This window comes from Schistocerca nitens, chromosome 6 (genome assembly GCF_023898315.1).
Source record: "Schistocerca nitens isolate TAMUIC-IGC-003100 chromosome 6, iqSchNite1.1, whole genome shotgun sequence".
Lineage (NCBI taxonomy): Eukaryota > Metazoa > Arthropoda > Insecta > Orthoptera > Acrididae > Schistocerca > Schistocerca nitens.
Window position 1 is genome coordinate 648123606 of NC_064619.1, and position 15119 is coordinate 648138724.

Genomic DNA, 15119 nt, shown 5'->3' on the forward strand with positions numbered 1-15119 from the left:
CACGCCGGCGTTTTTGCGGGCCGCTCCCCGCGCAGACATCCGCCGCCTCCAAGGCCGGCCGCGCCGTGCCAGCCGCGCCGGCCTTCCGGCTCACAGCGCGTCGCCTCCGCGCCACTATAAGAGGGCGCGGCGCGCCTCCAGCCGCCAGAGTTCAGCTTCCAGCCAGCAGCCTCCAGACATGCAGCCACTCTCTGCCCTCAGCGCCCTCCTGCTGGCGCTGGTCGCTCCCTCCTGGGCCACCACCAACGGCCGCGGCATCGTCTACGAGATCCACGAGGTGCCCGACAAGGGCGAGGCCATCGCCACCGCACAGAGCTACCCCGTGGGCGTCGGGGTCGGCGTCGGCGTCGGCGGGCTCGGCTTAGGTTACGGCGGAGGACTGGGAGGAGCAGGTGAGTCAGTGTGGGGCCGACGTTCTGGTGCTGCAGGATTACTGACACACTGAACCATCAGGTGCCGTGAAAAGAAATGTTTATTACACCTGCCAGTTTCGGTTGTGCAAATCATCTATATCTACATCCATACTCCGCAAGCCACCGGACGGTGTGTGGCGGAGGGTACTCTATCGGTTCTCCCTCCTATTCCAGTCTCGTATTGTTCGTGGAAAGAAAGATTGTCGGTATGCCCTCGTGTGGGCTCTAATCTCTCTGATTTTATCCTCATGGTCTCTTCGCGAGATGTACGTAGGAGGGAGCATTATACTGCTTGACTCCTCGGTGAAGGTACGTTCTCGAAACTTCAACAAAAGCCCGTACCGAGCTACTCAGCGTCTCTCCTGCAGAGTCTTCCACTGGAGGTTATCTATCATCTCCGTAACGCTTTCGCAGTTACTAAATGATCCTGTAACGAAGCGCACTGCTCTCCGTTGGATCTTCTCTATCTCCTCTATCAACCCTATCTGGTACGGATCCCACACTGCTGAGGAGTATTCAAGCAGTGGGCGAACAACCGTACTGTAACCTACTTCCTTTGTTTTCGGATTGCATTTCCTTAGGATTCTTCCAATGAATCTCAGTCTGGCATCTGCTTTACCGACGATTAACTTTATATGATCATTCCATATTAAATCACTCCCAATGCCTACTCCCAGATAATTTATGGAATTAACTGCTTTCCGTTGCTGACCGGCTATATTGTAGCTAACTGATAAAGGATCTTTCTTTCTATGTATTCGCAGCACATTACACTTGTCTACATCAGGCGACTGAAATTTTTCAGTTACAGTATTCGCATGTATGCATGCATGACGTTCAACTGTACTGCCTTTTCAGTTTCTTTATTTTTAATTCATCAGTCGTCTGACTTGTTTGATGTGGTCCGTACGAACTGCCAACCTCTTCATCTGAATCTACCCTATCTCCCGTAATTAACAATTCAACCACTTTCTTCTCCACACCTTTACGTTGTGCAGTTCCCTCTAGTACCACCGAATTCATGCCCTGATGTCGCATAAAACTGTCCGTTGATCTTTTCAGTATTTTCCATGAGCTTTTTTTTCGACGATTTTGCGGAGAGCCTCCGCGTTTCTTAATCACGCCACCTAATTTTCAACATCTTTCTATCGTACTATATCTCAAACATTGTATTCTCTTCTACTCCCAACACAATATTGCGCTCACAAAATTCATTGTCACAAATTCATTCCTAAATTAAGTCCATGTTTGATAATAGTTGACTTCTCTTGAGCAGTAATGTCCTCCTTACCTCTGGTAGTGTTCTTTTTATGACCTACCTCCTGCTGTTACAAGATCTTTAGCTTCCACGGTACTGTAATTCCATACATCATCTACTTAGTGGTCCCTGCATATCATATTAAGCTTATCACTAATCTCATTTCTTGTACTCAGTGGATGTGGATATGGATAAAGCATGTGGTCAGCATACCGCTCTCCCAGCTGTCGTCAGTTTTAGCTACGGGAGGCACTATCTCTCAGTCAAGTAGCTCCTCAACTGGCACCACATCTGTCAACAGCTCTCGGGAGACCTGTACAATCCAACTGCTAGCCAAACCCAACTGCGCATAGCTTTGGTGATCCGAAGCGAACCGGTGTTACCACTGCAGAAATGCTGTTGACATGTTGTCAAAGGATTAGTCTAAATATATATATACAGGTTTAGCTTTTTTTAACTTATCTTCTATGATAAGTGGAACAGTCAGCATTTCCTCGTGTGTTCCCACCTTTCCCTGGACCTTAAACCGATCTACCTGTCATGCCTCCTCTAGTTTCTCAGTTCATTGATAAGTAATTCGTGTCAGTATTTTCCAACCATGACCTGTTAAGCTGATAGTCCGGTAAAATTCACGCCTATCAGGCTGAGTCTCCCAAACATCTCAAAATTTCTGGGGGAATATCGTTGACTTCACGTATCTTCCATGTCATCTTCACGTACTTCTCTATCTACAAAACTATTCTCCGTTTCTTTTACCTTCTGCGTATTTCTAATAGCCTTCTGCATTCTATTCTTTGCTTGCCACCTGCACATCTTGAAATTCATACACTTGCTTCCTTTTTTTTCAGAAGATGTAAAGTGATAGAAAGCTGTGAAGTAATGGAATCACAGACTATTTTGTAGTTAAGTGGCTGGCTGTGGCAAGTTGTCAGAACCGCTCGGTCGCAGGTCTGGGCAGCTACTACCCCGTGGCCGCCTACGGCGTCGGCGGTCTGGGCGGCGTCGGCGTCGGCGGCCTGGGCGGCGTGGGCGGCGTGGGCGGCGGCGGCGGCTTCGCGTCCGGCAAGGCGCTCAACAGTTACGGGGGCGGTGGCTACGCCGGGGGCCTGTCCGGGGGCGGCGGCCTGGCGCAGAGCGGCGGCTACGCGGCCGGCGGCGGCAAGAAGGGCGAGGCGGGCGCGCTGTCCAGCGTCGCCTTCTCCGGCGGGCAGGGCGCGCGCGCCGTCAACAAGGCCGACCAGGGCTTCTACGGCGGCGCCGCCGGCGGGCTCAACAACTACAACCAGGGCGGCGCCTTCCAGCACGGACTGGCTCGCGGCCAGCAGGGTGAGTCCTCACACGGGTCTCTGGCAGGTTATTAACAGCACGCTGCAAAACCACTGCCAAATGTTCCCAGCTGGGAATCTCTACGCCCCACTACCACCTCGCCCGATAGTTGGCTGAACGTCAAATGGCATGGGATAGGCTGTTGGCATAGGATAAGCTACACTAGATTCGGTTTGAATAGGCGTCGGAAGGCCGAACGGTAACGATTGACCGCCAAGTCAGCTGACAGGCGTCACCAGATGCTAATATGGGCATGTGGTCAAGAGACCGTTCTTCCGGCCGCTGCCAGTTGTCTTGACAGGAGCCGCTATTTCTTAAGCAAATAGCACTTCAATTGGCGTCACGAAGCTGAGTGCACTCCACTTGCCAGCAGCGTTCGTCAGACTCGGACACTCACCCATCCAAGCACTAGCCAAGCCCGACAGCGCTGAACTTCGTCGATACGACGGGAACCGGCGTTACCACTGCGGCAAGGCGTTTGGATACCTATTGAGGTATGGAACAGGAATTATACAAAACGAACTTAAAAAAGCGCCACTAACCAAGGCAGACCCCTTAACTGCTACCTGGCCGTCATGTCACTCCCCCCCCCCCCCCCACTACTGATCTAAGCCAGTTCAGTTAAGTGGGTTGTGTCAGGCAGGTGGCTGCATGGAACTACTGCAGTACTTTGGGTCGACATGGAGACGTCACAAAATGGCAGGATGGATATCGTACTGCAGTCCTTGTATTGTTCTAATGCACTTCGCCGTGTCCTTCTGACATACATGCAAAGTACATAAGAACAAAAAAGGCACGGAGTATTTCACGCCAAATAACTGGGCTTCATCTCTAATTATATGTCTGTTCCTGTAAGGGACTCTTAGCATCTGTGCGAGTGTAGGATTTAGACTAAAGGGGTGACGTATGGAAGTTTGGGCCGATATGAGGAGCGTGTGCGGGTGGCCGAGACGATCAAAGCGAAAACATGCGTTAAGTGGAAGATCCGCTTTCGAGTCCCGGCTCGTGCTCCTATTTTCGTTGTCACCAATGCATAGTGCAGCCAAATTTTAGCAATATTCGCAAATGTGAATATGGTTTCGTATGGAAGAAAGGAGCTATAGTGTTCGGAAGTTAGTAAAACTGCACTATTTGTTACGTGTCTACATCGAATCATGTACCAATCGCAGCCACCTAACACGGCCTAAGAGATCTGTACGTAAACAGAACTTAACCGACAGGGACCGCCGAGCAGTTTCATATCTTGTCGACGGCAGCAGGTTTCAACCGTGACAGGAACTGGTGCTGTCAGTAACTGCAAGTCCACCTTCACTAGTTTCTGAGCGAAAGTTTCTAAAGTAACAGAATGTAACAGACATTTCGAGTCGGTTATTTCGCAGTACGCCATTTCCCAAATTGGGACACGAAGCTGCACGCCTTCAATGGGCCACAACACAGAGATTTGACAGTAGCTGGATGGAAGTGTTTAATATGGTCCAACGAGTCGTGATTTTTGTAATAACAGTTCTGAACTTTCCATCGATTGGATCTGACAGATTTCATGTAACACACACAGAATTGCTGAAGAAAAATGACGAAAAAAGCGGATAGAACAAAAGAGCAAAGAAAGTGGTAAACCGTGAGTCTAAGAACTGAAATATTGTGGGGATCGAATCCCGGCCGGACCATGGAATTTTCAGTTTGCTTTCAAACTAGCGTTCACCTGCCAATCACGAGAAAATTGGCCACGAACGACTCGTCGCCCGGACTCCGCATTGAAGTGTGGGTCCTCTTTCCTCCGTAGACCGGTTGTGAAGCAACAGAGCGTTGAGCTACGAGGAAAAAAATTCTGCGCAATATCGTTTGGCATATTTGTGTGGAAGTGTAATACATGATATTTTAAGAATGCCAGTAGCCGCATGGTTCTGATTATTGCCTTTATACGCGATGCCATACATTTACTTCAGACTCCAAAGTAAAGTAGCTGCTATTTTACTCCTATACACGAGGGTGGTTTGAAGGTATGTCGATAGCTTCAGTGAAACTTTTCAAACACCCGCACAATGTTTGGTTCTGGCTATTATTACGTATTCCGCATGATGTCGTTGAACCACATATTCATGTTCATAAATATAGGAGAAACCCATTTAGTGAAGCGTGCCACATTTCACGGAAGCTTCGATACAGAGGCCAGTATGTAATTGCAAGCTCGGATACCGTCAGACAAATTGCCGACATCATGTGGCTTCAGGTGTATGGCTAGCGTCATTTGTCACGTGAGAATGACAGCAGCGCAGAAACTAGTAACGTAAGTGATTTTCCAGTATCGTAACGGGAAACATGTGTTCGGAACGAGACCAACGCCGACAGTGACGGATCGGACATTAAGGTCCTGTTACTTTCGAAACAGAATGCGTTATAATTAGCTAACGTTTCAGTTAACAGCCATCGCGCAAGTACGTAGGTGTGACAGTGAAAGCAAATTTACAGTAGTACACGAGACGGACATCTCAATTTCAAAATCCAGTGCGGGAAACGTTTGACAGTGTGACAGCACATGGAAACACCTGCATGTTGACTAGGAGAGTTGAAACTCAAAGTAAGATTTATGTGGTGAGGGGACCTAAAATTTCAAGTAATTCATAGGAGAATGTTACAAAGACACGATCACAGCCTCATTAGCAAGAGACTGATTTATCAGCGGGCAGATGGATTTAAAAGCGGACGTACATGTTGACAAGCCATGGATGTGTCTTCTCTAGAAGTTTGCGCCACATGAGACTGTGGATCTGGCCTGACGCCATGATGGCTAACTATCGACCTGTTTCTTTAACTGGTTTGGGTCACGAAACCGACTATCAGTATCGGATTTGCTCATATCGTTGGTGTGAAGCATCACGATCTCTGTAAACAGTCAGCTTCGCAGACGTCTTCGATGAAAAAAGACGACGCGTGTGTGTATATTACATTCCACAGTCTATTCATTATAGTTAAACTCAGGCCGAACGTGGGCGGCTTGGTGACATGTGTTATAACAGTTGACAGAACCTGGGTACGTTATTATGAGCCAGAGAGCAAAAAACGTCTGGCGGTACCCGTCTTCCCAAGTATATAAAATTTTGAAGTTTTGACCTCTTCAGTTAGTCGTCCTGTAGAGAACCGCTGCAAAGACGGTCGAAATGTCAGTTGCTTTTACTGTTCTGTAATGACGAGGGATAGTACCAAAAATAATTTCATTACAAATGGTACCTTCCCCTTATAGGATCATTTCCACGGTCCTCCGTAGTAAGAACAGCCAAATACTGACCACTATGGACAGCGTGCGGCACAATGCAATGTTGGAGAAGGAATTATAAAAAGATTCTTTTTTTGGAGTCTTATTAAAAATAAGTGTTTTCTACTAATTTTTCCTCTTCTACTTCGTGTTCCTGGTCTTCAGTTTGTAAATCTGGTGGACCTGAAGCCCCTTGTAATAAGCCAATGAACAAGCTAACGCATTTCCACGTCGGCAGGACACGTGAAATGGTGATCCCTGTCAAAGATAGCCATATACAAACAAACTGAGTCAGCAAAGCTGTTTACCTCGCGTTTTTCCAGAACCGTTTAAGGTATCAGAATTCCATTTTCACCAAAATGAATTGCGAAAAAGTGGGGACCAAATGACTAGTCTCTTTACGGGGATATCGGGATCAACTTAAGATTTTACAAATGGAGTTTCTGGTGCTAGTACCGCAATCCCAAAAAAATTCAACGGCGTTTCACTCTTCAAAATACGATTACTTGCGACTGGTTTTGAGCTCAATTAGATGTGGGCTTAATAGGAAGTTTACATTTCAAACACATTTGTACAAACTAGTACAGTGATTCATATTCGAGCCGATGGCGTCTTCTACCCACACTTCCGCAATTATCTCGCGAACGCCATCTGAAGCTGATGCTGAGTGTTTCTGTCTGAATCAGTCCTTCCTCACAACGCTTACTCCCAGAAAGTACAGACAGTTGCTGTAACTTTTCACGCTAGTACGGAAACTTAAATTTCCGGTACAGTTGAGCACGACTACAGCTCTGTCACCGCATACCTGTGGCCAGTACACAGTCTTAACCAGACCACCACCGACAAACTTTCAGAGACGGCAATATGGACTAAAACAAGACAGAAGAGTTGTGTAAAGTGCATATCGTAAAAGCTGTGAGTACTTGTTCTTCTTCGTTACTGTGAAACGTATCCATTCTATGCAAAGCTCCTTACTTTCCTTGTCTTTAGAGGTGACGGCGTAGACGGAAACAGGAGAAAAATATCAAGTTAACATGGACGAGCTACAATCACTTGTTCACTACTGTGAACACGTGGTTCTAACTCATAAAGTATGCACATTAGAGCCCATGTTTAGTAGACTTATTTTCTTGGTTTTGTCCATACTAGCTCGTCTGAAAACATGGAAAGGAAAGACGTTACACTATCAAAGATGAACAAGTACTCATAACTCTTAAGGTAAGCATTTTAGATTCCATGGTTGCCGGACATGTTTTTCTTGTTTTGATCCATACTAGCACCTCTGAAAGTTTGTCGGCAGAGATATGGTTCACCCTGTATTTTCGCTTCCCGCCAAGTTTTTAAAGGTTCGCATATACAGAGCCATCTCGGGAGCAAATTCAAGATTTACATCTGTGAGATAAAAGAACAGCCACCAGGTGAAAACATTGCTCCAGACGGACGCGGTTTTTAAGGCGCTGGCCTCCGCTTTCGGGAGCGTCGCGGCCCCCGGCCGGCGGCAAGAACGCGCATAACAAACTAGTTAGCAGGCGGCGCTTGTGGTAACACCTCACGTAACTCATCTGGCGGCAAATTACGTGGCGGTCCGGGCGGCGCGCGAATATTAACGATAGCGGCGGACTCGCCTATTCTTGGGAAACGTCCGGCGGTGATGGAGTGGGGGCGCGCGCCCTATCTCTGGGCGGCGCCGCCCCGGGCCAGGGGCTATATTGCAGCACAGCACAGCACGGGCCGGGAAAAGTAGACGTCTCATCCAGCGGATTGTCACCCAACAGCGGCAGTGGGGATGGTCACGTCATCACAGCAGAAGGCATCGCTGTCAGTCTGACTACCTGGCAAGGCAAGCGTATACACCCAGTATTGCTTGTCTTCCAAAAGGCTGTCAATTCTGCAACACACCGACACTCATTAACCAAAGTACGATCATTTGGAGTATCAAACATGGGAGTAAGTGCGATTACTCCTGGTCTTACTCAGTATGTCACCTGGCGTACAATTACCAACACTTCAAAAATTTCGCAGATCATCCGGTCGTCTACGTGCTCCAGTCACATTAATGTGACCTCCCCCTATGGTCGACGTCAACGATCACTCGAACACAGGCGGGAGGTGGCAGCACTAGCAGTCTTACTTCTTCTTTTCCTTGTGCGTTATTGCCCGCGGATACGCAGGGTCGGCATGGTTAATCGGATGTGGCAATGTTAGTTGAAGGGGTGGCCAGATGCCCGTCCTGCCGCCACCTCGTACTCCCTGGGAAGGAATTAGTGTACCGCAACTGTCTGCGATGAGTGTAATCCATGGAATAGTGCGAAAGTGTTCAGATGTCTGCGAGCCGTGTGACTGAGGCGGGACGTGGGGACCAACCCGGTATTCACCAAGGGGGATGTGGAAAACCGCCTAAAAACCACATCCAGGCTGGCCGGCTCACCAGCCCTCGTCGTTAATCCGCCGGGCGGATTCGATCCGGGGCCGGCGCGCCTACCCGAGTCCAGGAAGCAGCGCGTTAGCGCGCTCGGCTAACCTGGCTGGTTGTGGCAGCACAAGCAGTGGAGGGTATATAATAGCTGTCGAGGGGATGCGGATAACAGTGCAGTTGTTTTCATAATGCGGAAGCGGAGCGAAAATGATCATTGGTTTTCGGGCCAAGTATGTAAACATTTCTGAAACGTCTAAGTTTGTAAACATTACGCCTGCCGCCGTGATTAAAGTATACCGTGTACGGTGGAATGGCGGTATCCAAACTGACGTAAATGTGGTGCACTGCAGACCATTGATGACAGGTGTGAATGACGGCTGCGGAGAGGCGTATGGGCTAATAGACGCGCAACCGTTGAGCCACTGACTGCCCGATGAACCAAAGGGGCTACCAACAGTTTCTCCTGAACGACTATTCAGCGAATGTTGCTGCGTATGGGCCTCAGCGCCAGGCGCCTGATTCATGCACCTATGCTGACTGCTGTTTGCCGGAAACGACCGGAATTTGCACGCCAGTGCTGCAACTGAAATGGCGGGAGGATAAAATGAAAATACAAACTCGCTATGTTCGCCAAAGCAACTGGTCAGACTGTGGCTGATATACAGTGGCTGACGTTCAGTGCGTTGCGCAGTATACCGGTATATGTAGAGGAAAATGTAGGAAGCTCTAGAAGAGGATGTCATGTGTAAGATTAAGATTCGAGACTGGTATGACGATAACAAAGAAACAGAATTAGGTAGCGCACAGTTATTAAAACAGACATCAAATTTTTAGTTTTGTAGTAAACAAAACTAAAATCTCACAATGATACGAGTGTCCACAATGCAACTCATTATTTTGAAAAGACGACCCTTCGCGTACAACAAGCGTCGTTATTGGTGTTTCTTTTTATTTTTATTTTTTTTTTTTGTTACGTGGCATCACAAGCTCCTCAGTAAGTAATTCTCCATTTTTTAAGATAGCTAAGGGGCTTATGAAGAACGCCAAGCAAAAGAATAAGACCGACTGGAATACATAATATGGGGGAGGCTCAGCACAAGATGCTAAGTATTTCTTGTAACACGGCGGAAAAATTACTCAAGTTTTAAGAGAAACCGGGGAGCGTGAGGTCTACGTCAGGCAATGCGTGGAACAGACAATCTTTAATATACTCGTATTTATTTTGATTGTAGGACCACTATCAGGGGAGATTAACTATGAAATGCTGAGGCGGGTCTAACACATCTTAATGATAAACAGTAACGCGTAAAGTTATGGTATTGGCTGTTTCGTAATATTTAGCCCGATTCAAATGGCTCTAAGCATTATGGGACTTAACATCTGAGGCCAGCAAACCCCTAGACTTAGAGCTACTTAAACCTGTCTAATCAGGACATCACACAGAGCCATTCCCGAGGCAGGACTCGAACATGCAACAGTAGCAGCAGCGCGGTTCCGGACTGAAGCGCCTAGAACCACTCGGCCACTACGGCCGGCTTAGCTAGATTATTTTACTGAAACTATTGCATAGTGATTGTACGAAGAAACAGTGATTGAAAGGGAGAAAAAGAAACGGAGGTAGTGTGAAACGATTTGACTGATAATGCTACAAGAGCGAAGGATAGGAAATAAGCAGTATTTCGGTATTGTTTTTAATAACCTTGCTTAAGTACCGTAGTAACCTGAAATTTGGGATTCGTCAGAAACTGCTAAGAACTGTTTACAATTGCCTCCTCCTGAAACGCTTTGACAGTGGACGTAACTTCCGCGGGTAATTCAGGAAAGCTATTTACACAATCGTGCGTTGCTGAAGCGACATGTATAGCTCACAACCTTTTAATTAGTGGGGTGACTTGTATTTTCAGCCCTCACCGCTGGTGCGGTGAAGGCCGGAGGTGGCCATCGCAAGGGCCACAGCAGCAAGGGCTTCCAGAACTACCACCACAAGGACGAGTCGGGTCAGACCTCCACCTTCTTCGACGAGGCCAGCGACGAGGGTGACCACTTCAAGTACACAGGCCAGCAGGTGAGTGCCGGCGCCACCCGTACAGTAGTCTCGTAGTCTGCGCTGCGATCCTGAAGGGCTCCACTCAGATGCTACGTCTGATCCATTTGAATGTTACGTGGAACTACACATTCTCTGCTCTTTCGTTTCCCGAGAAGTATCTTTTCCCCTAACTGGCGCTTCTCGAAAAAAAAAAATATTTACACTAAAAACATCCAGCAATCTGAAACGGATAACTTACTTTATAGCCTCTTTTATCTGATGATGGGTTGTTTAATTAGTCACCTCTTCCAATTACGTCGGGGAGATTGAAGTACTGTCTGCAAATGCCACACCCTCCGCCTGCATTTCTCTAGTTTGCATCACTCCTTTCATATCTCGTCGCCATTCGCTAATCGCCATATAAGAATACAATTAAAGACACAGGGGGAGACTCCACCTGTCTGTCTTTTAGACGATATATATTTCGATACAAAATGCAGTACACTGATTAGGGAGACCCGCATCCTCATATACCTGCCACGATAAATTTCAGGAGCGTTTCCTCTTACACCACATGTCTATTAACACATTTCTTGGAGTGTCGTGGTGGGTAAATTTGACATAATTTCTTAAGTGAATTCAGTACAATGGCAATTGTTCTTCAAACATAATTTTTAATTTTTTGTAGCTGTATAAACTGTAACGTCTTTTTCTCCACCTTCTGTTGGTACCGATATATTATTTTTCACATATTTTGAGGAGGCTGTGATAAAATACATAAAGTGATAAGTAGTACGTGTACTGAAAATTTTAAGTTTATATCTCTAATAGTTCACTTGAAAATGGGAAGAAATAACATTACGTGAATTCATATTAATGAAATCCCAGACTATATAAGAATTTGTCTGAGTCACTAGACAACTCTTCACCTATTCTCTTCGAGCTTTCGTATTTGGCTGGGTTGTCTCTTCATATACTTCTGCTTCATATTACCATTCTTCTTCGTCACGTCTTTGTGAGCACTAATCGTATATTTTACAGAGCCCATGAAACCTAATAATATTTACTTTTTGTGTTGATGGCAACAGCATCATATCGTCCAGTGTGTAGAGCATAATACACTCCATCTACAGAATTCCGGCATTTACTTATAGATGTAACATGTCCGAAGGGGCGAAAGACTTGGATGAAATACAACAACATAGCAACGATCGGCCCATGATTATACTCAAAGCCAAAGTCCATAAGAAATTGTCATGGACGTTATAATGCGAATTTTCAGACATATTTGCTACCCTACATTACACCGAGAAATGTCTTTATAATCATACAAAGTCAGACTGGAACTGTGAGCAATGTGATTTCACATAATATTCAGAATCATGAAGCTCCTTTGCAGCTGTTGTTGGTGTTGATATGTTTCCGCACACAACTTTGCTACTGCCAGTAACATTGTCCACATTATCTTAAGCTGGAGGTTTGTTCTTTTTAAAAGCTCTTTTACTTCATACCACCTCCTTTGCACTAAACTAGCAATACAGTTCACAAAGCAATGACGAAGATATTATACTATTACATCTTTGAATGATAACTCGTGAGAGTACGGTGGACTGTTGCAGAATTCCGTCATTTTCGACCAAACATCCCAGTAGATTACGGAATCACAATCGAGGTCCATAGTTTGGCATTCGTCAGGTGACCAAGGGAAACATAATTGTTTGCCAGCTGTGGCCATAGTTTCGACGTCATATTCCATTTTCTGTAACGACACATTTCAGTAGGTCTGCACTGCTGTTCACTTCACATAGGTACTCATGAACATCTTGCTTTCACCGTGTTATTGTTCGAAAGTCAACAATTTTTGAACATATTATGATGTGACACGTTCCAGTTGATACGGAAATATCATCAGCGACTTGCTGATTGTTCATGACCTTTTTTCGAAATGCTTATATCACTCAAAAATCCTTGTTTTACTGATAGCAGACTCACAAAAAGCAATTTTTACATTTCTAATAATTCACTGATCCATTTTTATAGAAATTAATCGCCGAAACTATCAAAGCACTTGTAAGATTTCGGATACCCGACAACAGACGAAGTACCTGTTATGGTTAACGATGTAGATATTTTCGAGGCGTTTACCAACGCAACAACAAAAAAATCGCGCGAGGACAACACAGAACGTAGAATTATGGAATTGCCGTTGCTCATCTGACACGCCTCGTACACTACGAAATGCAGACGAACAAAATAATTCCCTGCCCCCTTCCTCTAGTCCACTCCCCGGCTGCCTCCTTAAGAAGTGCAGAAACGTTTCGGCCGGTGACTCATCTTCAGCAGTGTAAAACGTGGCGCGCCTCGCATGTCGACAGGGCGGCTTCGGCGTGCAGGACGGGTCGCAGTACGGCGGCAAGCTGGAGGATGCGCGCTTCGCGGCCGAGCAGGCTGCGCGCAAGGGCGGCTTCGGCCACGGCTTCGCCGTCGACGACGCCTCCGGCCACAAGGGCTCCCGCGGCCAGCAGGCCTTTTACGGCGGCGAGCAGGGCTACGGGCAGAGCGCCGCCTACGACGACTTCGGCAAGAAGGTGGCGCAGCAGGGCCAGCAGTTCGGCGGCCAGCACGGCGCCTCGTACGGCCAGGGCTTCTCCAAGGGCGGTTACGGCGGGGTCGGAGGTTACTACTAGGGCCGGCAGTTACCTGCTGCCGCGGAAAACGTGTACATACAGCGGAACCCCGCCAGAGGCACTCTTCGCATCACACTGTCTACACTGTGGTCCGTTCCAATCCACACAGTCTTCTGTACTGTTTGAGGTGCTAGACGTCTTTAGTGGGCAGTACCTACTGCACTAAGTTTAACAAGTCTTGCCCAAATATACATTCTTCAGATCTATTAACAATTTGTCCATTCTCTCACTGCCTCCACTACAAAGATTAGCTTCTGTCAGTCCGAGCAAATGAAATTCTATAGGCCGATCACGCAGAGTAGTGTCTCGAAATCGTAATAGCACTGTGGAGTGCCGTGCCACTTTAAGCATTCGTGTACTCGGGGCAAATGAAAATAATCCTAGGTACCTCTGCATCCACAGCCACTGTAAATGTCTTAAATGAAGTAGTATTGCTGCCCCCTTGGGCATCATTGGGTTATACTGAAATAAAAATTATAGTGCTGCTAAGTTAGCGCGCCAACGGTCTTGCCGCAGTGGTAACACCTGTTACCGTCAGATCACCGAAGTTAAGCGCAGTCGGGTTTGGCTAGCACATGGATGGGTGACCGTCCGGCTCTGCCAAGCGGGGTGCATTCAGCAATTGAGGAGCTGCTTGCTTGAGAAGTAACGGCTCCGTTCACGAAAACTAAGACCGACCAGGAGAGTTGTGTGCTAACTACATGCTTCTCCGTATCCGCATCTGGTGATGCTTGTCGCCTGAGGATGACACGGCGGTCGGACGGTACTGTTAGGCTTTCCGAAGCGTGTTTGGACGGAGTGGAGTAGTGCCGCTAAGTTCCTTGATATGCATCCCATTTGATTTCAAAACGCTGATCAGGTCGTGTGTGTTTCCACTTCAATATTTACGGTAATGCATTTTAGTGAGGCTATCACATTTTGCAATTCCCTGCATCGATGTGTGCAACAGTGATTCAGCTTGTCAATTTTTATTTTTATTTAACTTCATACTGTCCAAGGGTGCAAAATTAACAAATTGTTAAAGTGTCCGTTTCATAGTAAATGAATTATTTGCGCAACAAAATGACTTCCTTAAAGAAATTTCAACACTGAGTATAACGTTTTCATTTCACCTTATTATTACTAGAGAACGAATACTTCGCTGGCGTTGTGCGTGTTATGAATTTTTATAAACAACCAACGCCTTTCTAAACAACACACACTTTGCTTGGTCGGGCTGTTGGAGAAAGTCACCTCCACTGCCGTCTTCCATCGAGTGATATTCATCCCACTCATATAGTAACATGTGTATATCATTCGGCGTAAGGCTAGATGACGCAGTGAGAGGAAGAAGATCATATACAGCTGCTCTCACATGATTTGAGAGCAACAACCGATGCAAATTCTCAAAGATATTTTTCTGTTGACTATCGTTTCTGAACTAAAGGCGTCGTCGTATTCCCTACAGACTTGTGCTTGATGTGAAGAGGAATATTTCTGTAAATTTGTTAAAATAATGCAAATGAATGACAAAGAATAAAGAACGATTTTGAACAACAGAAGAAAAGTTTGCTTCAATTAATCACTACCTATTCCAGTGCCCACAGAAACAATAACGTCTCATGGTGTGCTTTCTGTTATCCTATCTATCGTGTTTTATATAACCGCGATTGCGAACGGAATTGCCCGTGATTACACGTTTTGCCCGTGTGACGCTGCAGAAAATAATTGAAACCCTGAACGTGATGGCTTTCACCAATA

The 15119-nt window shown here is 46.5% G+C and overlaps 1 protein-coding gene across 1 annotated transcript; it reads left to right on the forward strand.

Annotated features, from left to right (window-relative positions):
- Window positions 1-178: 178 nt before the first annotated feature.
- On the forward strand, window positions 179-14912 carry LOC126263552 (uncharacterized). The gene is made up of 5 exons (XM_049960645.1): window positions 179-334; window positions 2520-2524; window positions 2807-2997; window positions 10571-10731; window positions 13068-14912. Exons 1-5 carry the CDS (start codon window positions 179-181, stop codon window positions 13377-13379), a joined length of 825 nt encoding a protein of 274 aa, XP_049816602.1. The 3' UTR covers window positions 13380-14912.
- Window positions 14913-15119: the final 207 nt, after the last annotated feature.